The 26,765-nt window shown below is 39.0% G+C and overlaps 1 protein-coding gene and 1 long non-coding RNA gene across 3 annotated transcripts in view; one reads left to right on the top strand and one right to left on the bottom strand.

Annotated features, from left to right (window-relative positions):
- Positions 1–26,765, bottom strand: part of HEATR3 (HEAT repeat containing 3) — a 60,690-nt gene that overhangs the window by 6,934 nt on the left and 26,991 nt on the right. The window contains exons 14-15 of one of the 2 annotated variants that reach the window (XM_072967337.1): positions 24,263–24,439; positions 20,415–21,216 (exon numbers count right to left, since the gene is read on the bottom strand). In XM_072967337.1, coding sequence (XP_072823438.1) covers positions 21,094–21,216; positions 24,263–24,439 — 300 coding nt within the window. In that variant the 3' untranslated portion in view covers positions 20,415–21,093. Of the gene's footprint in view, positions 1–20,414; positions 21,217–24,262; positions 24,440–26,765 lie in introns of those variants that run through there. The other variant, XR_012075582.1, reaches the window with a different exon arrangement.
- LOC140698116 (uncharacterized) lies at positions 4,533–6,310 on the top strand. Its single transcript, XR_012075583.1, has 2 exons — positions 4,533–4,610; positions 5,979–6,310. It is a non-coding gene; the product is annotated as an uncharacterized lncRNA (long non-coding RNA).

The following is a 26,765-nucleotide window of genomic DNA, read 5'->3' as shown; positions in this document are numbered from 1 at the left end:
TCATCCTCCAGGGTTCTGCTCCCACATTGCTGCCCCCGGGAGGCCTGCCCTGACCACACTTTTCTGCAACAACACTCCTTCACTTCTGTTCCATTTAGCCAGCTTTATTGTTCTGTGTTAGCACTTACCTGCAGCACCGAACATTTCTTTGTCTACTCCTTTGTTCTCTGTCTTCCCTGACTATAATATAAGCTCCATGAAAACAGGGCTTTGGTTTGCAAGCCAGATGGACTTTAAGATGCACCCCCTCCCCAACCCATGAGCCCCACTTCAAATACATGTGAAAGGTGTTCACATCTTTGTGTAATTCCCTCCTCTTCTGTGTGAGTGGGGCCCGTGACTTGTCTCTAATCAATAGAATATGGCAGAATGATGGGCTGTTATTCCCATGGTTATGCTATATATTATAAGACTTCGTCTTGGTAGCTGACTCACTCTCACTCTCCTGCTGGCTTTGAAAGAGGAAGCTGCCGTCTGTGAACTGTCTGAGGGCAGCAGCCAGAAACTGAGCACCTCTGACCAATAGCCAGTTGAAAAACTGAAGCTCTCAGTCCAGTCACCACAAGGAAATGAATTCTACCAACAACTGGAGGGAGCCTGGAAACAGACAAAGAATTCAGTTGAGCCTCCGGATGAGAACACAGCCCTGCAGACCCTCTGACTGCAGCCTGGCGAGAGCCTGAAGCAGAAAACTCAACTAAGCGGTGCCCAGACCCTTGACCCACTGAAACTGAGAGATAATAATGTCTGCTATTCTTAGCTGCTAAGTTTGTGGTAATTTGTTACTCAGCAATAGAAAACCAACATCATTTGTTTGTTTTGTTCATTGTTCTAGCCTGAGAACTTAGAACAGGATCCAGCATATAATAGGTGCCCAGTAAATGTCTGTTGAATGAGTATATTGTTATGAAAAAGCACAACAGAGAATACAAAGTAGACAACAGTGTTATGCTACTAGTTGTGTGTGTGTGTGTGTATCTGCATAAATGGAGAATTTCTCTAGAAGGATATACCAGAGACTGACAGAAGTCCGGGGAGGAAAACAAAAGAACTAGGAATCCAGGAAGGAGGGAGACTTTCATCTCATTTTATACCCATTTGAACTGTTTAAAAAATAATTTTACTCTATAAATGCATTGCTTAAACACACATATACAACAGAACAAAATAGCCCCCGTGACTTCACACTGTAATGGTTTGTAAAGTAAAATCACTTCTTCAGCACTAATTTAGGCAGTACTCTGCCTTCCCCATCCAAGCAACACCCCAGTCTGTTATTCATTTCCACTCCATCCCCCTCCAGGATGTTTGGTGACAAGCATCTTCAACAAAAGAATTGCTACAGACAGAACTAAATATGTTCTGAACTTCCATATCATGCATTGACTGTCTCACAGCAAAGAAGCCAACTTCCAGACATGCGTAAGCCAAGCCATGAGGGCCTTTTCTACAGTAAAATGCATGACAAAGGGAGCCAAGTTTTTCCCTAATTGTTATCGTGTATCCAGTCTAAAAGGCATCTCATTCAAGAAAAATTTGAATAATTTAAGTTCCAGAGTTACCCTGGAGTTTGGGGATGGTCTGATAAGTTTTGAAAAAGGGGGCCAAAATAAGGGGGGCAATTTCCATATTTGTTGGGCAGAGGTAAAAAAAAAAAAGCCAACTGAAGTTTGCAGAATGAGGACAAATGGATATATTACACAGCCAGGAAAATGGAGTCACAGAATACAGCCTAGGGCTCTGAGAGGCACACACTGTATGCCACAAATAGAAATTGACAAGGTGACGATTTACCAAAAAAAAATCCCAAACAACCTTGGAGACATCATGAGAGGGAACAGTTTTAAATTTGTAACCCCCAGTCTGTTTTGGAACTAGCCTACATAACAAATTTGAGATATGCTGAAAGCTATTTCTCCGAGTGCTCTAGAAAATATTTAAGACAGAGTTACTCACTCTCAGTAATTAATGAGGGACTATGACCAGAGCAAAACAAGATTATTGACCTTGTTCAAAGTTCTAAAACTGAATCTGAGAACACACAACCATAATGAGTGTTCAATGATTAATCAGTATCTGTGAATTAATGGCTAAAAAAGAATGAGTTATAATATATCATCTTTGTACAGCTTCTCAAATCATAATTCATTTCATGTGAGTGTGTATATGTGTGTGTGTGTGTGAAATATTTCAGTTTTTCATAGGTGGGCTTGATCAATCTGTTCAAGCTATGCATTTTGCTAATGTGGCTACAAGGTCATGACTTTGAATCCTATGGAGATCAAGAGCTGTGCTCAGTCTCCTGGCTGAAGTCACATCCTTCCCAAGAAGCATTTGGATACTTAACTAATTGGCATTATGGCCATTCAGTCACTCATACCTACACTCATTCACTCATTCCACTGACGTTTAACACTGGGGACAAGGGCATTGCTCACAGTCCAGTGGTCCATGGGTGTGTGGGTGTGTATTCTAATCTATATATGTCATGGTAGCCCATCTTTTTTCAATTGGCAGGAATGCAGGCAACTGGAGGACAGGCATATGGGATGCGTAACTCGAATGGGGCACCTGCGAGCCCCTGGAGCAGAGGGTCCAGGTGACACATCCTTGCACTCCCAAGTGACGAGAAGGAGGAAAGAACAATGATCGGGGGAAGCTAGCCTAACGTATCTCAAAGAACAAAAATTACACATCCTCCTCATTCTTACTCCTAACAGCCTGCTGGACACAAGTAATGACCACTTCTGTTCTAAAACCGTTCAAATCCATTTCATATTGCAATCAGGCAGTTGAGAAAATTTGACTCTAGTGGAAGCCTACATTCATCTATAATATTATATGACCTATAGCACATTTTCCCAAATCACTGAATTAAATATCTTACTACCAAATACGAGAGACCCCTGCCAATAATGTTCTCTTACCTTTATTCCTTTATAGCCATTTCAACTCATGAATTATTAAAGAAGTGAGAGGAAATGGAAAGTGAATAAGAGAGTTGCTTGAAACATCCCCGCGGAGTTGGACGAGCTTTCATGTAATAACACATAATGGGCTTCCAGGGATGGAGATGGAGGATAAAGGATTCACTCTTTAAATGTCAGACACACATTTGAAAAAAAAACTCAATTTCAAGCATACATTAAAATTAGGTACTTTTTTTGTGTGTCTCTCAGATTGACAAAGACTGAACAGTGTGATTATACCCAGTGCTGGTGAGGATATGGGAGACACAAGCCTTGTGAAACAGAGCAAATGTTTCAGTGGATTATTTTGGTCCTATCCATCAAGTTTAAAATGTTTAAGTCTTCTGTCCCAAGGTCTTAGTCTACCCAGGCTGCCATAACAGAACATCACAGACTGGGTGGCTGCCTGAAACAACAGAAATTTGTTTTCTCACAGTTCTGGAGGCTGGAAGTCCAAGATCAAGGTGCTGTAGGAGTTGGATTCTGGTGAGAACTCTCCTTTTGGCTCGTAGATGACATCTTTTCCCTGTGTCCTAAATGTGCACACACAGGAAGAGAGAGGTCTCTGGAGTCTCTTCCTCTCCTTAAAAGGACACTGGTTCTGTTTGATTAGGGTCCACCCTTATGACTTCATTTAACCTTAGTCACCTTCCTAAAGACTCTATCTCCAAATACACATTGGGGGTTAGGATTTCAACATGTGGACTTTGCAGAGGGCAGGGAATTAGGGACACACTCTAGTGCATGATGCCCAGCAAATCCAGTTTTAGAGATTTATCCCACGCATGTGTTTGCACACGTGCACAAAGAACTTTCAGTAAGAATATTTAAAATTGGATTGTCTGCAGTAGCCAAGAACTGAAAACAACCTAAGTATCCATCAAGAGGGGTCTAGTCAGACAAATTAAGGTGCACTCAGTCAATAAAATACTGCTTTGCAGCTGTTAAATGAACGGGCCAGCACTGAACATACTGACATGAGGAACTCACTAAAATATATCATTAAGTGAAAAAAGCAAGGTGAGAGAAGTGTGTACAGTATGATCCAACTTCTGTAAAAGAAAAAAAAAGTTTAAGCATCACTATTTTCTGGAAGGATTTAGAAGAAACCATTGGCAGTCATTACATCCAAGGAGTGGACTTGGAGCATGAGGAGGAAGAATTTGTTCCTTATCCCCTTCCGTACTGTTTGTTCTTTGCCCACCCTCACTCCTAGGTGGAGGTGTTACTTTTTTTTTTTGGAGGTAAATTCACATAGAAAAACATTCACCACTTCATCTAGAAGTGTACAGTTCAGTGGCACTTGGTGCATTCATAACATTATTCAGCCATCACTTCCCTCTGGCTCCAAACATCTTTATCACCCCATGTGGGCAGTCACTCCCCCTGCTCCCTAACCCAACCCCTAGCAACCATGAATATGCTTTATATCTCTATGGATTCACCTTCTTTTGCAATCTTTTGCTATCATAAACACCGCTGTAAGGAAGGTTTTCATAGAATTCCGTGCCATTCTACTTATTAAAAGTATGTCCTTTCATAAATATTTTATTATTATTTTCTAGATTAATCCCCAGACCTACCCAAGTAATCATCAAGGTGATCCCCCTTGACAGATGCAGAAATGAAGGTGCAATTTAGGTAAGCACGTTCTTACACTTTTTATACCTGTTGTCCCTCCTGGACTAAAACATTGTTTTTCAGACTAGGATGTATTGCTCTGATTTTCCAGTATCGCATTTCATCTCATTCCTGTTAGACAAGAACTTATCAATTGCCTTTTCAAGTGCAATTTCACATGTAGTTCGGCAAGTATTTCCATCCACACACTAGTGGATTAGATCTCAGAAATCAGCTTTGAGGTTTGTTGCTTGGATCTCAGAATGTACCAGCAATTTTGAGTCTTTGGGTGGAAGATTTCCCTCTTGAATTTACTTCCCATGTTATTGGCAATGACATGACGAATGTAGAGAGGACCATCATATTCTCCCACTAGTATTCTCCTTTTCTTTTGTTTTTTTGGTGGTGGGGGGAATTAGGTTTTTTTTTTTTTAATGGAGGTACCCAGGACCTTGTTCATGCTAAGCATATGCTCCACTACTGAGCTATCTCCTCCCTCCAACACTAGGATTTTCTAATATTCATTTTTTTGTTGTTTTTTTTTTTGTTTTTTCAGTTCAAGCAGTTACATTGTTCTGGTCCTAATTAGGTCTAGATAGAATTTATTTGATTATCAAATTAATTTCTGTTAAATAGACATTTGGGCTGGAGTAAGGCAATTTTTAATATCGACAGAAGGAAATTAGTTTGATAAATGAAAATAAGAATTCTCCTCCATCCTATGGCAAGAAATCCAAGATAACTGCACACTGACTAGCACTACTCCATGGGTATGGCTAAAGTACAAAACTCTTGCACACCCAGAATGTAAATGTGTGAACTTAACAAATTTTACACACACACCGTTATTCCCCTTAAAACATAACTTAAATATGTCTTGTGTTGCTTTAGGTTCCTCCAGAAGTGGACACTAAACCAAGAGTTCAATGCAAACAGTTCATGAGGGAGGTGATCCCAGTGGGGCGAGGGGAAGCCAGATGGGGAAGGTCTCAGCGATAAAAGGTCTGTTTTCAAGCAGGGTACCAGTGTGAGTAAGTAAGGCTTAATCTTGCAGGAGAATGCTGGGACCTCAGAGCCACCCGGTTCAGGGGGCAAGTGTGCTGGGTATTCATACACCTCCGCCTGCCAGCCATCACAGAGGGATGGGGAAGGGAGACGTTTCATCCATTCCTTGTATTTCTGACTGGTGATGCTGGGGCAAAGAAAGACCTGGAGGCCAAAGAAAGTCCTCGGGCCAGGAAATGTGCAGCTTGGCAGCCGGCAGTCAGGCTGGTGTGCGCCAGAATGGCAAGGATCAGGGTAGATCTTGCAGGACGGCATCTGCCACGTCTCTCTCTCCCTGAAACTTCCAAGTAGGGTTAATTGCCTCTTTTCTCCTGTTTCCTCCAGAATGTATTCGGCTGCCTACGTCATTACACATCACAGAGACCCACAGGCCTCTCATTCTCTGCAGGGACCCTGCAAGCCCGTGATGGCAGTAACAAAGACTTCCTCACCTTCCAGGACTGGCAGGAAAGGGTGCGGGGAGCCCTACACAACATGCGGCTTCCAGATGCCAGGCTCTGTCTAAAGCACTCTTTAAAGCAATGAAAAAACCTGAACACAGGCTGTTTCTCAGGTTTCTGGTTGTTATCCTTCTCTCCAAATGTAAAGAGCAGAGATCTGGACCAATTTGTGGAGTTCAAAATATAATGTCCTAAATAAATGTACATATCAAATGATGATAAGTACTAAAGAAAAAATACAGTAGAATAAGGGGGCATAGTGTGCATTATTTCAGATGAGGGTGTGGGAAGGCTCTCTGATAAAGGGACATTATTATATATGTTATATATAATATATATATAGCTCCTCCTTATCTTGTGCATAGATATTCACACAAGTACTAGAACATTCACCACAGCATTGTCTGTGGCAGCAAAAGACTGGACACAATCTAGACATCTCTCTTGGTAAGAAACATTTGTATAACTTTTAATATATGTTAAGCACTGTTCTGTGTTTTACAAATATTAACCCAATCCTCAACAACAAACCTATTAAGTGCCTGATGCCAGTATTCCCTTTCTCAGGTGAGAAAACTGAGGCAGAGAAATTAAGTCATTTGTCTAAGTTTACACAGTGAGAGAGCGGTAGAGGCAGGATTCAAACCCAGACTGTCTGGCTCCAGAGTCTGATCTCTTGACCTTGCAGTGCTGCGTCCCTCTCCAAGGGCAGACTAATTAAATCGTGAATCCATCCCTTGAGTGGAATTCTGTGGTGCTACTGAAAAAAAGGGGGGCGTGGGGAGCAGTTCTATATGTGTTGATGTGGAAATGTGTCTAAGATATTAACAAACGACATGAAGCTATTGAGAGGTATAGAGTACACGGACGTTTGTTTACAAAACAGGGGAATGACACATGCAAGTATGAGCTTTATCATGCAAAGACCATTTCTAGATGGATACATGCAAAACCAGTATGGGTACTTATTTTTGGGAAGAGGAACAGGGAGGCAGAAAAACTTTTCTAGGATTTTCTTGGTCGTTGTTTCTTGGTCGAAGAAGTTGTGAACTACTTCACTTACACATGTAACACCTATTTTATTAACTATAACTTTAAAAAATTGAAAGGAAATATAACTTCTTTCAACAGAGCAATGGAAAATGTCATCTTCTGAATTTTTCAGAACTTATTCTACTTTATACTTCAAGGTCAAAGTGGAAGACCAAAAGTGAAAACTTCCATATCTTTCATATGGCTTAATTTTTTTCTTTTCGGTAGCTTATTCGTTTTATTTTTATCAAATTGTGTAATGCATTAAATTCCTGTGTAAATTTTAATGAAAATCTTTGCACAATAGAGAGTTATCTCCTTAGAGGGTGTAATGTCTTAAAAAAAACTGCCATGATTTTACACTTATTTTCTGGCTTGTACACTAATCTTTGAAATAAAAAAGTAAAAACGGAAGGCAACTATTTCAAACACTTTCATGAAATCTTCTCAGCTCCATGTTCTCTACTTGTTCCATTATCTATAATTTAAAATCTCATGGCCCTAAAAACAAATCCACTTTTCCTTTCGTTCAATAGAATTCATTCCACAAAAATCTTCATTTCTTCCTATTTTACTTGAATTACTTTAGTTATTTTTATGTTGAATAAACTCAGGAAATAGGTTCCTACAAATGAGAGTAGGAATGTATTTTTCCTGGCTTCATTCATACTAAATGGGAGTAATTGAAGGCTGTACTCCTTTATTTAAAAAGAATTTGTTCTTTTCATGGACAGGCGTACACTGATGAAAATGTTAAAATTTTAGGACAACTGTGTTCTCATAATTAGGGTTCCTATATGAGACTAGGGAGGCTAAAAATATATTTAAGCAAATACTAGAAACCACTTGCTTATAACTTTTCACTCTGCATTGAAAAAAATGACTCAATTTAATTCCGTTCATTAAAATAAGAAAATGCTCAATTAAGTGGGCCAAAATAGTTTTAATTAAAGATATAAATTCTCTAACAGGGTAAAATTTGAGAATCTTCCACTATATGAAGACATAACTTTTTTTTTTTTTGGTTCGATAATAAAACTAAGGTGAACTTTTAACTCAAAGAAGGGGTAAGCTTTAAAAAGAGTATTCACTAAAATTTTGAAACTCTGAGAGTTTGTTACCAACAGAAGCAGTAAGCAGGTTTTGAAGTCTGGCGGGGGAAACCAATTTCTTTAAAAAGGAAGTTAAGATTTCCTAGGTAAATGCTTCCTCAACTCAAACTACAGGTAAACTACAGGTATGTTCCCCCTCCTTTGGGACTGGCTGCCCATCTTGACAAATAGTCACTAATCAATTAGTTCCACAAGCTGGAAACCAGTATCGCCTTGGGATTTTCTCTCGCTCTGTCCTGCAGGTCCAAAGCATCACCAATTCATTCATGTATTCATTTATAGTAAATGAACAGGTGGGACTCCTTCCTTCAGCGACTGCCTTGTCTCCTTTTTTCCCTTCACAAATCTCTCTGAAGGCTGGTCTCTGCCCCAGCTTCACTCCCTCTCCTCCCACACTCCTCCAACTCCCCCAAGTCTGAGTTCTGACCTGATCATTCCATGGAAGTAGCTCTTGCTACCGTCACAGGTGGCATCCGAGTCACTAAATCAGTGGTCATTTTTCATCTCTCCTCTTCCTGGACCTTAACTGTATTCCACATTCTTGGCCCCTTTCTCTTTCTGAAAGCAGCATCCCTTAGTGTCCCTGATTTTACCCATTCTGATTTCTCTCTTACCTCTCTGGTTACTCTTATGTATCCATTTAGTTCGTTTTGTTTTGATTTTGGAGGAGGAGGTAATTAGGTTGATTTATTATTATTATGCTTTATTTAATGGAGGTACTGGGGATCGAACACATGACCTTGCACATGCTAAGCACACGCACTACCCCTGAGCTCTACCCTCTTCTCTTATGTATCCTTTTAGGTTCTTCCTCCAACCAGGCCATTAAATATTAGATTTTAAGGGTCTCAGTCCTCCTCCTTTTCTCTACCTCTTTCTAGACGAGTAGTTCTCAAACTGTGTCCCATAGATCCTTTTCAGGGGCCTACAAGGTCAAAACTATTTTCACAACGATGCTAAAGCATCACTTGCCTCTGTCTCTGTGTTGACACATTGGCACTGGGGGCACAAAAGCAATGGTGGGTAAACCTGTTGGTGGCCAGTATCAATCAAGGCACTGGCACCTCCTGTACTAATAGTCACTGTATTCTTCCCTATCATGCACTTACAGAAAAAAATAGTCAGCAGCACTTAACCTGATGAGTTAGTAAAAAATATTAAAGTTTATTAAAACTTGACTCTTGAATCTAGGTCTTTTCCTGTATAGATATCAGTTACTCTAGCACCATTTGTTGGAAAGACTATTATTTCTCCATCGAATTAATCTGGCACTTTAGTGGAAAAGCAATTGGTCATATAATTATGGGTCTAGAGGGAGGGTAAAACTCAGTGGTAGAGTGCATGCTTAGCATGCACAAGGTGCTGGGTTCAATCCCCAAGACCTCTGTTAATAAATAAATGAAACATTTAAAAATAATGGGTCTCTTTCTAAACTCTCAATTTGTTACAATGATTTCTATGTCTTTCCTTATGCCAATACCATACTGTCTCAATTACTATAGCTTTATAGTAAGTTTTAAAATCAGGTGGTATAAGTCTTCTAATTTTGTTCTTCTCTTTAAAAGTTGTTTTGGATACTTTAAGTCTTTTGCTTTTCCTCACAAATTTTAGAGTCAGCTTGTCAATTTCTACAGAAAAGCCTGCTGGGATTTTGACAGGGACTGCCTTGAATCCTTTTGGGGAGAAGTGTCATCTTCCAATTTACTGACATGGTATATTTCTCCATTCATTTAGGTTTCCTTTAATTTCTCTCAGCAATGTTTTGTAGTTTTCAATGTACAGATATTAAATGTCCTCTATAAATTTATTCTTAAGTATGTTTTTGGATGCTATTATAAATAGAATTGTTATATGAATTTCTTTTTTAAATGTATTCCTAGTATATAGACATACAACTGACTTTTATGTATTAATCCTGTATGCTGCGATCTTGCCAAATTTACTTACTACTTTTAGTAGCTTTTTTGTATGTTCCTTAAGATTTTCTAATAATCATGTCAACAGCAAACAAAGGCAGTCTCACCTCCTCTTTTCCGATACATATGTCTTCTTTATTGATTTGCTTGCTTTATTGCTCTGGTTAGGATCACCAACGTGATGCTGAATAAAAGAAGTGAGAATGGAAATCCTTGCCATGTTTCTGATCTTAGGCAGAAATAATTCAGTCTTCTACCAATAAGTATGACATTAGCTCTAGTTTTTTGTAGATGTTCTTTAAAAGGTTGAGAAAGTTTCCCTCTATTCCTAGTTTGCTGAGAATGTTAGATTTTTGTCAAATGCTTTTTCCACACCTATTAAGATAATCATGTTTTCTACTTTAACTCTGTACAAATAACAGAATATGTGCATCAACTGGTTTAAACTGTAGTAAATTTTTATCTCATAAAAAAATCCAATGAGAGTTAGACTGCTAACTCTTTTTTGTGGCTGAAAGCTGGTTCCAGTATTGCTGCTTTTGCTTTCAATCTGTTGCAATGCGTTTTTATTTTTTAATTGACGTATAGTCAGTTTACAATGTTTTGTCAATTTCTTATCTTTGCCTCACTCCCTCTGGCCCCAGGACCTTTGCACAGGCTGTTCTCTCTTCCTGGGAACTGTTCTCCCTACTTCTTCACCTAGTTTACTGTCTTACCTAGTTAATACCTCTCCAAGTAAGCCTCCCCTGACCTCCCTGGCTAGATCAAATCTCTCTTATGGCTTCACAGCAGCATATACTCCCTCTCTGTAGCACTTTTCACTTTGTAATTTTACATTGATTATGTCTGTTTCCTACTGATCCACAAGGTCTGTAAACACAAGGAGGACCATGTCTATTTTTCTTACCGTGGTACCCTCAGTAGTAGAGTGCTTGGTACACAGTTCAGCAAGTGCTAACATTCTGATCAAGAATGAAGTGCTGTGAAGGAAGGGTATATAGTACAAGATGCTATGAGCATCTAGAACACCAGCTCCTGGTCTTGTCTGGAGGATTAGAGAAAGTTTCCCTATGAAATTGCTATTTGAGCTGAGTTTTGAAGGATGAGTAAGAGTTAAGTAGATTAAGTGGAAACAGAAGCCAGACGGTGGGTATGCATACACACAGAACACAAAGGAGCGTGGTGCATTCAAACCACTGAATAAAGGACAGAATGGGTGAAACTTAGAGAAAAAGGCAGTAGCAGAACAGGAGAAATCAGAGGGTCAAACAGGACCAGACCACATATGGTTAGGATGACCATCTAATTTAATGTCTAAACTGGAGCACCTCTTTTCCCCTATTTAAAAAAACATTATTTTCCTAAGTTTTAATTTTGATTTAATTTCAAATTAATGAAAAATGCAAGAATAATTCAAAGAAGTTCCAGGTACCCTTTACCCAATTGTTTATATTTTGCCCCATTTGCTTTACTTCTCTTTACATTTATATATAGATGATTTTTTTTTCTGAGTCATATGAGAGTAAGTCAGAGACATCATGCTCCTTTACTCCTAAGTGCCTCAATATGTATTTCCTAAAAACAAGGACATTCCCTTTCATAAACGCAGTGATCCAATCAGGAATTTAACAGTGATAAAACTATTATCAAGTCCACGTTACAAATTCAACTTGGTCAGTCATCTTAGTTATTTCCACTATAGCTGCTTCTATGCTGGTCCCAGATCCAATCTTGGGTCTTATGCTGTCTTATTAGTTTCCCTTAATCTTAATCCAGGGCTCTTCTGATAGTCAAACAGAGTCCTGGACTTATGTTAATAATTATGCTGGACTCTCAGGCAAGCCTGGACATGTGATCATGCTACTTGCAGTTTATGGCAAGGATTTTGAACTTTATCTCATGGATAATGGGAACCATCAAAGTGCTAGAGCATAAAAGCAAGGAAGCAATGTGACTTAACTCATGTTTCAAAAAGATTACCCTCCCAGATGGCCGATAGGCATGTGAAAAGATGCTCAACATCACTGACTATTAGAGAAGTACAAATCAAAACTACAATGAGGTATCATCTTACACCAGTCAGAATGGCCATCATTTAGAAAAAAAAGTCTGCAAATATTAAATGCTGGAGAGGGTGTGGAGGAAAGGGAAACCTCTCAGATTGTTGGTGGGATTATAAATTGGTGCAGCCAATGGAAAACAGAATGGAGATTCCTTAGGAAACAAAAAGTAGAGTTGCCATGTGAAACAGCAATCTCATTCCTGGGCATATATCTGGAGAAAACTCTAATTCGAAAGGATACATGTACCCAAGTGTTCACAGCAGCACTATTTACAATAGCCAAGATGTGAAAGCAACCTAAATGTCCATTGACAGAAGACTGGATAAAGAAGATGTGGTATATATATACAATGGAATGCTACTCAGCCATGAAAAAGAATGAAATAATGCCATTTGCAGCAACATGGTTGGACCTAGAGATTATCATACAAAGTGAAGTGAATCAGACAGAGAAAGACAAATACCATACAACATCACTTATATGTGGAATCTAAAATATGATACAAATGAACTTATTTACAAAACAGAAACAGACTCACTCACAGACACTGAGAAAACAAACTATGTCTACCAAAGGGGAAAGAGGCGGGGAGAGGGATAAATTAGGAGTCTGGGATTAGCAGATACCAACTACTATATACAAAATAGATAAACGATCCTATTGTAGCACAGGGAACTATATTCAATATCCTGTAATAGACCATAATATGTGTGTAACTGAATCACTTTGCTGTATGCTAGAAACGAACACAACATTTAAATCAGCTATATTTCAATAACAATTTTTTAAAAAATAAAATAAAAAAGACTACTCTCACCCCAATGTGGAGAAAAGGTAAAAATGGGGGCAATATTTGTTTAATAAAACACTAAAGATTAAATGAATAAAGAAATCTGTTAATAGACAATTGCATTTAGAAGTGCTTGGAATAATTTTTGACTTAAAGTTGGAAGAGTAACCAGCTCAATATAAAATCACAATTCTCAATCCGATGTCCATGGGTGAATTGAAAAAAATCCATAAACACTCTGAACTCTGATGCAGAATGAAGATATGTATATGTATATGGTGGTTTTAAAAATATGTCCATCAATTCTTTGACACTCCTTCCGTCAAGGTGTGGAACTTAATTCCCCTCTCCCGAGTGTGGGTTGGACTTAGTGGCTCACTTGCAACAAAAAGAACATGGCAGAAGTGATGGCAGAATTGATGGTGTGTTACTTCTGAAAATAGATTATAAAAAGCATCACAGCTTTTTCCTTCTCTGTCTCTTGGAATATTGACTCTGGGGGAAGCCAGTTGCTGTGTCATGAGGACTGAGGCTTCCTGCCAATAGTCACGTGAATGGGCCACCTTGGAAAAAATTCTCCAGCCCAGTGAAGCCTTCATCTGACTGCAGACCCAGACGACACCTTTACTGCAATTTGTGAGATCGGGAGGCAGCACCGCCCAGCTAATAAGCTGCTCCTGAATTCCTGATCCACAGAAACTGTGAGATATTAAATTTTGTTATTTTAGCCTATTAAATTTGGGGCAATTTGATACACAGTAGAAAAACTAATGCAGTGCATTTATTTGAAGGGTCTATGATTTTCATCAGATTCTCAGTATAATTACTGATTCGAAAAAGGTTAAGAATTACTACTGTGAAGCAAGTACAAAATTTCTAAAAATCTTTGGTCCTCATCTTGTAATTTCTGTGGGTTTATTTTTAATACGAATTTGGGACTAGGTCCAACGGAAATGAGGAGATTCAATTCTCCAAACCACTAGAAGACTCTAAAGAATGTTTAAAAGTGCTGTCTCAAGAATAGGCCTAGAAAAGCAAACTTCACCCCAAACTATCAAGCCAAGATCTAATAGAACATCTAGTGGAAATCAAGTAATTTTTCAAGTTCAAAGAGCAAGGTTCACCCGAAAACTAACCACGAATCTAACACGACAGTACATCCTTGAATTACTGTTAAAGGAAAAAGCCAGGTTGCAGAACATTATGTTCCTATTGCACAAACAATGTATTCATGTAGGTGCAGGTGGCTGTGTCCAGAAAAGCTCTAGAAGGATACATCTCAATCAGGGTTTTCATGCTGCTAGCTAGCAAAAAAAAAAAAAAAAAAAAAAAAAAAAAAAAAAAAGCATGGCTTTCAAAAATACAGTTTATTATAAAGTTGTAGGGTAGCTCACAAAATCAATGAGAGGGCGGGAGGATCAGGTTCTGAAAGGAAATGCAGGCACAGGGCAGCAGGGACCTGGTGCAGCCATAGGAACTGTCTAATGAGAAGCTGCCCCCCAAAAGAGGACACCAGTGTGACCACAGGCCTCTTGTTCCACCATGAACATCTCACTAACCCTTGACTTTGTGTTGACTCCACAATCCAAGTCCTGGGGCAGAATCATCCAAAGGACCAAGAATTTCTTTGGTAGCAGACAATCCGTCAGTGTCACAGTCTCCTTGAAATTGAAATAAATGCTTAGAAAGGCATCTAAGCAGTAACAAGACAGAGACAATGACAGATTTTATTTTGAAGGGGACAATATATGGACTAGCTACATATGATGAATCTGTGTAAAAATAAAAAGGCAAGGAGAGGGAGTGCTGTGCTCCTCAAAAAGGATGGTTTAAACTAGGACAACTTTTTTGTTGCTGAAAACAAAGAATTTCTGAATACGGAGAAGAGAGAGCTAAAATTGCTCATGTCCAATATATAAGTTAAATCAGGCATATCTCGTTTTACTGCGCTTCACAGATAACGGCGCTTTTTACAAATTGAAGGTTCATGGCAACCCTGTGTAGAGAAAGTCTATTGGTGCCATTTTTCCAACAGCATCTGCTCACTTCATGTCTGTGTCACATTTTGGTAACTCTCACAATATTTCAAACTTTTTCATTATTATTATATTTATTACGGTGATCTGTGATCAGTGATCGTTGGTCTTTACTATTGTAATTGTTTTGGGGAACCACAAACCACACGTATAGAAGATGGTGAACTTAACTGATAAAGTTGTGTGTGTTCTGACAGCTCCACCAGCAGGCTGTTCTGTTCATCTCTTCTCCTCGGGCCCCCCTGTTCCCTAAGACACAATGATATTGGCATTAAGCCCAATAATATCCCTTCAATGACCTCTACGTGTTCGAGTGAAAGGAAGAGTCGCACGTTCTCACTGTAAGTCGAAAGCTAGAAATGATTAAGCTCAGCAAGGAAGGCACGTCGAAAGTCAAGGCTGGTCAAAAACTCAGCCTCTTGCCGGAACTCCTGGATAGTGGCAAGACTGAGATTTATGCCTTGACAGGTGGACAGACCAACAAGGCACTAACTGTGTGTATCAGCTAACTGTCCAGCTTCTTGATGCCAACCAGGCCATCCTCGACCATTTCTCTCCTAAACCTTATCCCACCCAGCAGTGTAGAAACAATGTCATCTTTGAGGTGAGCCATGTGTTCTCCAACCTCAAGACGAGCTTTGTGTCTTCTTAAACACTGGATCTGGGACATGGAGCTCTGCTCCGAACATTAGGCAATCTATCTACCCAACTCCAGGGTGTTCGTGCAGGTCTGTCTGTCCTAGTGAAAGGGCTATCCTTGCAAAACAACCTGACTGTGCCTTCCAGGAGCTGAGACCGTTGGCTGGAACATCTTGTTAATCAAGGGCTTGTAGCTCCCTGGCATCCTGGAGTGTCCTGAGTCCAGCTGAGGGTCCTACTGGGCCCTGCCTTCAGGTTCTGGAAGCCACCAGAAGTGAGTTCCTACATCCAGTTTTACCTGCTGCTGCTGTTCTGTTCTAAGGTGCCCTTATTCTTCTGAGTGGAGACCCCAGGGAAATGCTGGAACAGGAGAGGACTCCTCACCCCCTCTTGGAGGTCCCTCTGGTTCAGCCCCAATCCCCTCTGCTCTTGTCTCCTCTGTTTCTGCTCAAGAGGCTTTATCGGTGCATTCCAGGAAGACTTCTCCTCACCTCTGACTGGAACCTCACATCCCTACGGCTGAGAGAATTCCAGCCCCATTGGCTGGTGAACTTAACCTCCTGAGGTTTCAGACTGGGACAAGGACTCACAGCCAAAAGTCAACTACGTCAAAACAAGTTTGGAGACAGACATTTCTGCCCACTCTGTGAAAAATGAAGTGGTCCCCTGAGCCTAACTGTACCACAAATGTTATGCTGTGTATAATTCATTTTGTTATTTTGAAATTCTTTTAAAACTTGGAGAGAATAAGTCAGCAATCTGTCTGCCAATCATATGCAATAAATGTATTATTTTGCCAAAAACAAACAAACAGACAAAAAAACCTCAGCCTCTTTCATCAAACAGTTAGCTACGTTGTGAATGCAAAGGGAATGTGCTTGAAGGAAATTAAAAGTGCTGCTCCAGTGAACACATGACTGATAAGAAAGTAAAACAGCCTTGTGACTGACATGGAGAAAGTCTGAATGGTCTGGAGAGATGATCAAACCAGCCACAATGTTCCCTTAAACCAAAACCTAATTCAGAGTCAGGCCCTAACTCTCTTCAATTCTGTGAAGACTCAGAGGTGAGGATGCTGTAGAAGAAAAGTCTGAAGCTGGCAGAAGTTGGTTCATGAGGTTTAAAGAAAGAAGCCATCTCCATAACATAAAAGTGCAAAGTGAAGCAGCCAGTGCTGATGTAGAAGCTGCAGCAAGTTAACCAGAAGATCTAGCTGAGGTCATTAATGAAGGTGGTTACACTAAACAGCAGGTTTTCAATGTAGACAAAACAGCCTTACACTGAAAGAAGATGCCCTCTAGGACTTTCATAGCTAGAGTGGAGAAGTCAGTGCCTGGCTTCAGAGCTTCAAAGGACAGACTGATTCTCTTGTTAGGGGCTAATGCTCATTCACCATTCCAAAACTCCTAGGACCTTTAAGAATTATGCTAAAACCCAATACATGTATGTATACTGTGGGACATTGTGCTGTACACATGAAATTGACACATTGTAACTGACTTTACTTCAATTAAAAAAAAAATCATCTTAAATCTACTTGTGCTCTGTAAATGGAACAACAAAACCTGGATGAGAGCACATCTGTTTACAACATGTTTTACTGAATATTTTAAGCCCACTGTTGAGACCTACTGCTCAGAAAAAGATTCCTTTCAAAATACTACTGCTCATTGACAACATACCTGGTCACGCAAGAGCTCTGGCGGACACGTACAGTGAAATTAATGTTGCTTTCATGCCTGCTAACACAACATCTATTCTGCAGACCATGGATAAAGGGGTCATTTTCACTTTTTAAGTCTTATTATGTAAGAAATACATTTCATAAGGCTTAGCTGCCACAGATAGTGATTCCTCTGATGGATCTGGGCAAAATAAATTGAAAACCTTCTGGAAAGGGTTCACCACTCTAGATGCCACTAAAAACACCCACGATTCGTGGGAAGAGGTCAAAATATCAACACTAACAGGAGTCTGGAAGAAGTTGACTCCAACTCTAATGGATGACTCGGAAGGGTTCAAGACTTCAGTAGAGGAAGTCATGCAGATGTAGTGGAAATAGCAGGAGAGCTAGAATTAGAAGTGGAGCCTGAAAAATGGGACTGAATGGCTGCAATCTCATGATAAAACTTTAACGCATGACGAGTTGCTTCTTCTGGGTGAATGAACAAAACCTTAGTTGATAAAGCAGCAGCAGGATTTGAGAGGATTGACTCCAATTCTGAGAGAAGTTCTGTGGGTAAAATGCTATCAAACAGTTTTGCATGCTACAAAGAACTTGTTTGTGAAAGGAAGAGTCAATCGATGCTTCATTGGTGACTTATTTTAAGAAACAGCCACAGCCATCGCAACCTTTAGCAACCACCACCACCACTGGTCAGTAGCCACCAACATCGAGGGAGGACCCTCCACTAGGAAAAAGATTATAACTCACTGAAGGCTCAGATGATGGTTAGCATCTTTTAGCAATAAAGTATTTTAAAAATTAAGGTATGTACATTTTTTAAACATAATGCTATTGCACACTTAAGACTACAGTACAGTATAAATATAACTTTTATATGCACTGGGAAACAAAAAATTCGTGTCTCACTTTATTGAGATATTTGATTTAATGCAGTTGTCTGGAGCCAAATGGGCAATATCTCCAAGGTATGCCTGTACAATCAAGTATTGGTCCATGCAATTTCAAAAAGGCAGGAAGCAAGACTACAACAGAACTGGCTGAACAGGAATGCTGAAGAGAGAAAAACTTTTCCCTATCTTGATAACTCAAAGGTATTTTTTTTAAAGACTAGATGAAAGCAAAAGACAAAACTGCAGACAAAGAAATGTAATTAAATGATGAATATTTCAAAATCAATTCTATTTTGAAATAAAATGTGTTTCCATCGTAAAGGCAGAAAAAAAAAAGTAAAGCAGTGATTTTTATTTCCTTGGGTAAACATGCCATGGCAGCTTGAACACTTCAAAAATATCTTCTAAAACAAAGGCTCTCACATAAGCTCATAATTCAACACTTTAAAAAGTGTGTATCTTGAATGGACTGTTCTGGATGATTTACAAATAAAAGTATTTTAAAGCAGAGTTTTTTTCCTGCAGGAAACAAACTATAGTTTTTATTTTACTGTGCCATGAATAATATTCATACTCTGCCTGGGCTATTATGTAAACAGAGCTGTAGAGTATATTTAATCTTTCCCCATCTTCCCTGCTGTTCGAGTAGCAAAATTAAACGGCAGCAATACAGATTATTCATGACTCAGGGCCTAAAAAATTGGGGGGATGGCACATTTCCAATGTAATAATTCACCCTCCACTGTTCCGTATGATGATTCTGCACTCAACAACTGCAGCAAGCTTGCTAATAAAACAGAAAATCACCAACATTTATTTCTTCAACAAATGTTTATCAAGAGCATACTATGTGCTGGGCCCTGTGCTGGATCTTTTGCATAATGTTTATAGGTTGGGAAGGGTGGGAAAGATGACAAAAGTTGGAAATTTTATTCTCCTTGAAAATAATTATATCCTATAAATATTTGAAGCAGGGAGAAAGCTGAAGCTTTTCTTCATTGGAAGAATTTGTCTCTCAAAATCACAATGAGATATCACCTCCCACCTGTTAGAGCAGCTATTATCCAAAAGTCAAGAGGTAAGTGTTGATAAGCATGTGGAGAAAAGAGAACCCTCAAACACTGTTAGTAGGAGTGTAAATGGATGCAGCCACTGTGGAAAACAGTATGGAAGCTCCTCAAAAAAAGCCAAAAAACAAAAAGAACCACCAAATGATCCTGCAATTCCACCTCTGGTATTTATCTGAAGGGAATGAAATCACTGTCTCAAAAAGAGATTTGCACGTGTTTATTGCAGCATTATTCACAGTAGCCAAGACATGGAAACAACCTAAATGTCCATCAATGGTTGTATGGATAAAGAAAATGTAGTGTACATACACAGTGGAATGTTATGCAGCCATAAAAAAGAAGGAAATCTTGCCATTTGCGACGTGGATGGATCCTGAGGACATTATGCTAAGCGAAATAAATCAGAGAAAAACAAATGCTGTATGATCTCATTTATATGTGGAATCCAAACAAAACAAAACCAAACCTCAACTCACAGACAGAGAGGATAGATTGTTAGTTGCCAGAGGCAGGGGTCAGGGTGGGATGATGGAGGGTGAGTGAAATGGGTGAAGGTCATCAAAAGGCTCAAACTTCCAGTTATAAATTACTGGACAGTTAACAGCATGGTGACTACAGCTAGCAATATTACAGTATTATGTATTTGAAAGTTGCTAAGAGAGTACATTCTAAAGGTTCTTATCACCAGGGGAAAAAATGTAACTATGTGAGGTGATGGATGTTAACTAAAGTAAAAAGTTAAGTCCTATTCTGAATATTGGGCCTTTTAACAGGTGCACTGAGATCAATGGTGGGGAAGTTTTCCAATCTCCAACAATGGATTCTCTGATCAGGCAAATGGACAGAAAACGGAACTGACCCAGATCCAGGAGCCTCGCTCAGACAACGATGTGTACTGAAACTGCCTCCCTCTGCTCCAGCTGTCACCCTATTACTTCAAGGACATTGAGAGTAATGCTGGAGATTCCTGCTTTAAGTCTTGTTTTTAATATTACACATATGCTCAAAGCAACATCCATTAGGAAGCCAACACCCAGGAATAGGGTTATCTGACATTTTAAAGAAGATTTTATACGACACAAAGCTTTCAATTAAAGTTATTTATTAAAAAACATCTTCTTCCAATCCCGATTCCATATCAAATTAAACAAGGCGTGATGTTACACTGCAATAACCAATCAGATTCATTTGTACAGGGGGTGACAACGTCCTCATTAACTCATCAGTATATTCTCCTAAATAGCAGAATGTGAGTCCAACTCATTCCCCCTTCACAAAAGGTAGGCATACTTGATACACTTCATACTCCCCAAATTTTTTTTATAAAGCTTGTCTTCATATTTCAGCTAAATATCATTCATCTAATATAAAATGATACTGGCTTAAAAGAGCATCTAAGTAATGCTTCGGATTTTTCTTTTTTTTTTTTTCCCCAAAATTCAAGGAAAACATGATTGGAAGCGTGTTCACTGTTCATGAAGAACCACCTGAGATTCCCTTGTGTTTCCACTCGTCCACTCTTCATGTTTTCCAGTGATTAAAACATGCTGGAAACATTTTTGAGAGCGCTGGAAATGCCAGGCTGATCTCAGAGCTTAAAAAAAGAGTCTCTGAGAGGTCTTGGAATTTTTACAAACTTCAAATTAACATACAGAACACAGGCATTAAAAAAATGACTTTCAGGAGTGCATACACCGAGAGGAAATCCTTTAGTATTCTTCAGCTTTGAACACTTTGGGGCGAGAACTGGTGTCTTTCAATGGGTCAAGTAGTCAGTCTTTTCTCAACAGTTTCCTGATAAGCGACAAACCTTCTCAAATTCATCTTCACGTTGTCGAGAACACACAGCTGATCTGGGCTGTATTTAGCTCTGCCTTCTTTTCGTATCTACCCTCCCCCCACAAAAAAATCATATGTGACTTGGTATATATTACTAATTCCTTTAAATAAGAAAAGCATTCAATTTTGGATGTATTTACTTTCCGAACAAATAGCTGCCAGCACTTGGTGAAACATCTTTCACTCCCAAGGTAATGGAATGGAGTGCGTGAGCCGTAATAAAGGTAAATTAGGATTGTGCACCTTTTAAATGATGGTTACACGAACAGTTGAATTGTAGACTTTAAAATAATGAGGTTTATGGTATGTGAACTACACCTCACCTCTAGTCTAGAGCAATGGTTTTCAAATTTTAGCATACAACAGTATCACCTGGAAGGTTTGTTAAAAAATGGATTGGGGGGCTGTCCACAGAGTTTCTGATTTTCAGTAGGTCTGGAGCTGGGCCTGAGAATTTGCATTTGTAACAAGTTACCAGGTGATGCTGGTGTTGCTGATACGGGACATCTCTGAGAATGGCTGCTCTAGAGAAGATTTTTTAGTAAAATGCATTGTGTTGTGGTTAAATGCAATTTAGGACCAAATATATACTGAACAGCCTTTAATGCAACTGTGGCTTCATTCACAAAGGAGCTTCATATAAAAAAAAGAAACTACATGCTGCCATTCTGGCTAACAAAAAAATTTTATCAGGGCTTTATAGCTTTGAGAAAAGAAAAATGCTTAAATTAAATGTCATTACCATCGAATGCATATTAGGTAGGAAAATCAATCAGAACAACAGAGCTTCCAGAGGCCAGGGCTCATTTTCCTGGTTCACAGTTTGCATAACTACTCTCTAAGCATTTGCTTCCGCAGAGTTTGATACTCTTAACTGACTACATCTACCTTCCTGGCAGCCGCAGGGAAAGAGGGGACATCTCCTTCCCTTGCAGACTCCCTTTTTCAGAAGTTTAAAGGGCCTGTGACCCTTAAAAACAATGTAGACACCCTCCATGTACCGGTATGGATATGTCTCTAGGAGACAGTGTTAAATAAAAGCACATCAAGTGCAGGACCATATATGATGATGCCTTTTGGATAATAAAGGGGGAGAATCCTAATGAAAATACTAACGTACATCTGTCTTTGCTTCGAGAAACACCATCCAGTTGTGAGGCAGGGAACCAGTGGGAATAAACCTCTCACTGCTTAAAAAACAAATACCAGAGGAAGCGGGGGGATGGGTGAAATGGGTGAAGGTGGTCAAGAGGTACACACTTCTAATTACAGTGCATCCTTGAACAATGCAGGGGTTGGTAGTGCCAACCCCCCACCCTCAGTTGAAAATCTGAGTATAACTCTAATGGCCAAGGATTCAACCGAGGATCATGTAGTACCGTAGTATTTACTACAGAAGAACATCTGCATATTTAAGTGGATACGCCCAATTTAACCTGTGTTGTTCAAGGATCAACTGTATAAGAGAAGTAAGTCTCGGGGTTTAAAGCACAGCACGGTGACTACAGTTAACACTGGGTAGATCTTTAAAGTTTTCACTACAAGGGAAAAAAAAATCTGTAACGATGTGTGGTGATGAATGTTAACTACACTTATGGTGGTGATCTTTTTTGCGACATATACATGTATCAAATCATTACCTTGTACTGTACACCTAAAATTAACACGTCATATGTCAATTATATCTCAAAAAAAAAAAAAAGAAAGAAAAGAAAAAGCAACAAAACCCAGGCAAACAAACAAAACTACAGACTTAAAGCATGATTAACAGTAAACTAGTCACAAAGGAAACTATATTCAGTACCTTGTAGTAACTTACAGTGAAAAAGGATATGAAAACGAATATATGTATGTTTGGGTACGACTGAAGCATTGTGCTGTACACCAGAAACTGACACAATATTACAAACTGACTATACTTCAAGAAAAAATATATATCAAAGAAAAAAAAAAAGAGTAAACTGGTCAAGTTTTTCCCCTCAAGACTAACATCACCTATTGGTAAAGCTTAACTCAATAAATGTCAGTCACTCTCACTATATTTTTGAATGTAAGATGCCAAAACATGACAATATTAAAAACAAATCAATTATTAATGTTCTAAACCAACATTGATGTAACTACAACACAATGTGCCTGGCATGTGTTGCTATTTTTTTCTTCTGGAGAAGAAAACTATTTATAAAAAATTTTTTTAGAAAACTATTTTTTATGCCTTAAAAGAATTCAGAAAGTTTGAATTTCTAGACATACAATCATATTCATCTAAAAACTTATCATAGGATTCTGTCCATGGGAATTAAATTTTGCGTTAGAAGTTTGTTAGAGAAAAGAAATACATATTGGAAAACAACAAAAGTAAGCTAATTTTTCATTAAAACTTCTATTCGCTTGACAAAGATTTAAAAGCAAAAGTTAACTTAAAATGTAAAAGCCAAAAACACAAATATTTTTATTTCTCAAAAGAAAACGAAATGGAGATTTTATAAGAGGAGAATGGTAAACTTTAATTTATGGACATGAAACTCAAAGCTGTTTTTTAAATTTGATTGCTTCCCCCAACCACTGTAATAGTTCTTGAAAATTATTTTTTGACTCAAAGTTAGTACGATGCTTCTGATGAAACAATAAATAAATCCATCCATCCATAAATAAATGGGCAAATGAAGGTAGCTGCATTCTCCGTTACAGACCAGCCTGTAGTTTGCTGGCCTTTTTTCCCAAAGCAAAGGGAAATATTCAAAACAATGAAATCAGCCATTTATAATGCATTACATGATATAAAATAAATTTAACGTGTCTATGAAAGTGCTTTGCAGGCTAGAGTGTAGTGCTTACACGTAAGCATTGTGAACATTACTAACCCGCTGCAGAGAGAGGAACTTGTGGACACCATTTTGGCTCAAGTCACAGTGATTCAACAGAAAGGGCGCCTGAGCCCTGACTCAGCCAACAAGCATTCACGCAGAAGGGGGGGTGGGGTGGGGGGGGTGAAGTGCTATGTGAATCAGTGAGGTTGCAGGGAGGGAACCACACACACTCTCCGCCCACAGAATGTTGAGACTTCAGCATTTCTAAATAAAACGCTACCTACCTTCATTTTGAAGACTGGCTGGAACTCTTTCAGGGCAGATAACAATTTAATTTGAATTGAGGCCCTTTCAGCTTCTTTACCATCTGCGAAAACGTCGAAGAGGGCATCCAGAGCCTCTCCTGCTACTACAAGGCAGGGATCTTTGGTGGCAACCTCGAGCAGAAAGCACCCGATGGTCTGGAGACAACAGCACACATCGTTACTAGCCGACACGCTAAGCCAGCTTCAAAAATAAGTACTAACTCTAAATGTGGCAGCAATTCATGAGTAACATTTTATATAAAAATGCTAGAGAAAAGTTAAAACTTTTAAAAGGCTACAGACGTTAAAGTGAATCCAATACTGAAAATAAAATTAAATTAAAAAATAAAAAGACTACAGACTTATCAAATATTTATAAAAATACCAACTATAATATATGCAAGATGATTTAAAAATATTAAAGTTTATATTCCTAAATAAAATGAATTAAGATCCATAAATGATATATGAGAGACTGATTTTGGAAATTATTTTAATATTTAATTATTTTAATTATTTCCCCTCTACCTCCCTCAAAAAGGCTTTTCCCATGGTGTCAAAATGCATATAGATACTATCTGTAACCAAAAAAAAAAATCTGCCTTTTAAAATTATATGAAAAACACTCTAAGACGATTATAAAAATAAAGAACACTTCATCTCATTTGCTTCACTGTGATTTTTTAACATGCACCCATTTTTTTCACAATTAGCTAGCTAATGAGCAGACTTTTCTCAACCTGCGAAGAATTGTTCAAGAGTGAAGTTACTTTACTTTGGCTGTTCTGCTTCACCCTTTATGGCTTAAGGGCGATGTGCACATCTGGTATTAAGGGCGGGAGAGTCCAGACTCCAGCTCTACCATAAATAACAAGGTGACCGTTGGACAGCTTATTGCCCACTCTGGGTCTCAATTTTCTCGTCTGATAAGTGGTCTAGATAACCTCTAAGATGGTATTTAAACTTAATATCCTATAATATAACATGAAAATACACAGCATCACCTATGAAGCGGTCTTATTGAAAAGAATAATCTGAATCTAACCTAGCCTTCAGATCTAACTTTCACTTTGCAGGAATTGCAGAGGATAAAGGAACAAGCTTAACACCACGAGGAAGCAGTCAGACAAACCCAGAAGGTTGAGCATTATGAGCCAGTCAGCCCAGGAGCTGAGAGAAAAGCAGGCGGTATAGGCGGTGCCAGAAGGAGCACTGTTGTAGATCAAGAGGCTTAGAAAACCCCAAACCAGGCACATGTAGACTTCACTTAGATCCTGACTGAAGCAAACTAACTGGCAATAGACATTTTTGGAACAACTGGAAAAACTTGAATGTATTGGACCATGTATTAGACATATTAAGAAATGACGGTTACTTGTGTAAGGCGTGATAATGGTGGTTATATAAGAAACTGTCCCTATTTTTAAGACACGTATACTGAACCCACAGGATGTCTTTACTTTAACAGCCCCAGCAAAGAAGCTACATCAAGTCCATGTGATAGAATACTACTAATTGTTAAATATGCTTGATGGCTGTACACAATTCATTGTACTTTCTATTTTTCTTCATGCTTGAGAAGGTGGCTAAATACAAACATCTTGGAAATCTTATGTTATGCCTGAGAAAAACTTGGTGCTCCCCTAAAGAGGACCTGGGACATTACAGTCTGAATTATATGTACACACACTCATCGGTATGTGTGTGCACACACAGAGCCCACAGCCACCCCACCATGTGTATGTGTGTCAAAATCCCTGGAATGTCACAGAAGAAATGGGTAACAGTGGCTACCTCTCTAGAGTCGAACGGGGGGACTGGAAGTTTCGGAGTGGAGATGTGTCTTTTCACTACAGATTCTTTTCTACTTTTCTGAATGTTTTGCTATGTGCATCTATCACCTTTTCAAAATAAGGTTCTTAAAAATACTTCAGCAATTACCATCAGCACAATGAAGGGTAATTTTACTCTTACGCTCCCCTGAGTTACTAGGCTGTATCTTTAGCAGTGCAGTTCCTGAGCAACTGTGCGGAGACAAAGTGCTGGAAGCAGATATGCTGAGTGAGTTCCTAGTGTGCTGGTACGACCAGAGTTGCCGCTTAAAACTTATGGGGTGGTGTTAGGACAAATCGTGTGGGGTTGTGCAGAATGCACACGAGCCTGGAGTGCTAAGAAACCTGGCTGGACTGCCCCTTCATCAGGAGAAGAACTTAACAGGCAAGTGTTTTAGGCAACAGCAAAGGCAGAGGCATCTTGAACAGTTCCGAACCTGGGTCTATCACTGAAGACAAGTTTACTTTTGAAAAAGTACCTCTGGAGGAATGTTAGATGGCAAAACGTGACTTGACGTTTCAAGTATCTATTTAATTCATGTAGTTAGAACAACCCAGAGGGTATATTTTATATATACCTTAGTGGGCAACTTCTTGGTATGATTTCTTCTCACGAAGACCACAGAAGGTTTTAAAATCCCACACCAATA

The sequence above is a fragment of the Vicugna pacos genome, chromosome 9, assembly GCF_048564905.1.
Source record: "Vicugna pacos chromosome 9, VicPac4, whole genome shotgun sequence".
Classification (NCBI taxonomy): Eukaryota; Metazoa; Chordata; class Mammalia; order Artiodactyla; family Camelidae; genus Vicugna; species Vicugna pacos.
The sequence above is the reverse complement of the archived record's forward strand: the minus strand, read 5'-3'. Positions and strand labels throughout refer to the sequence as shown.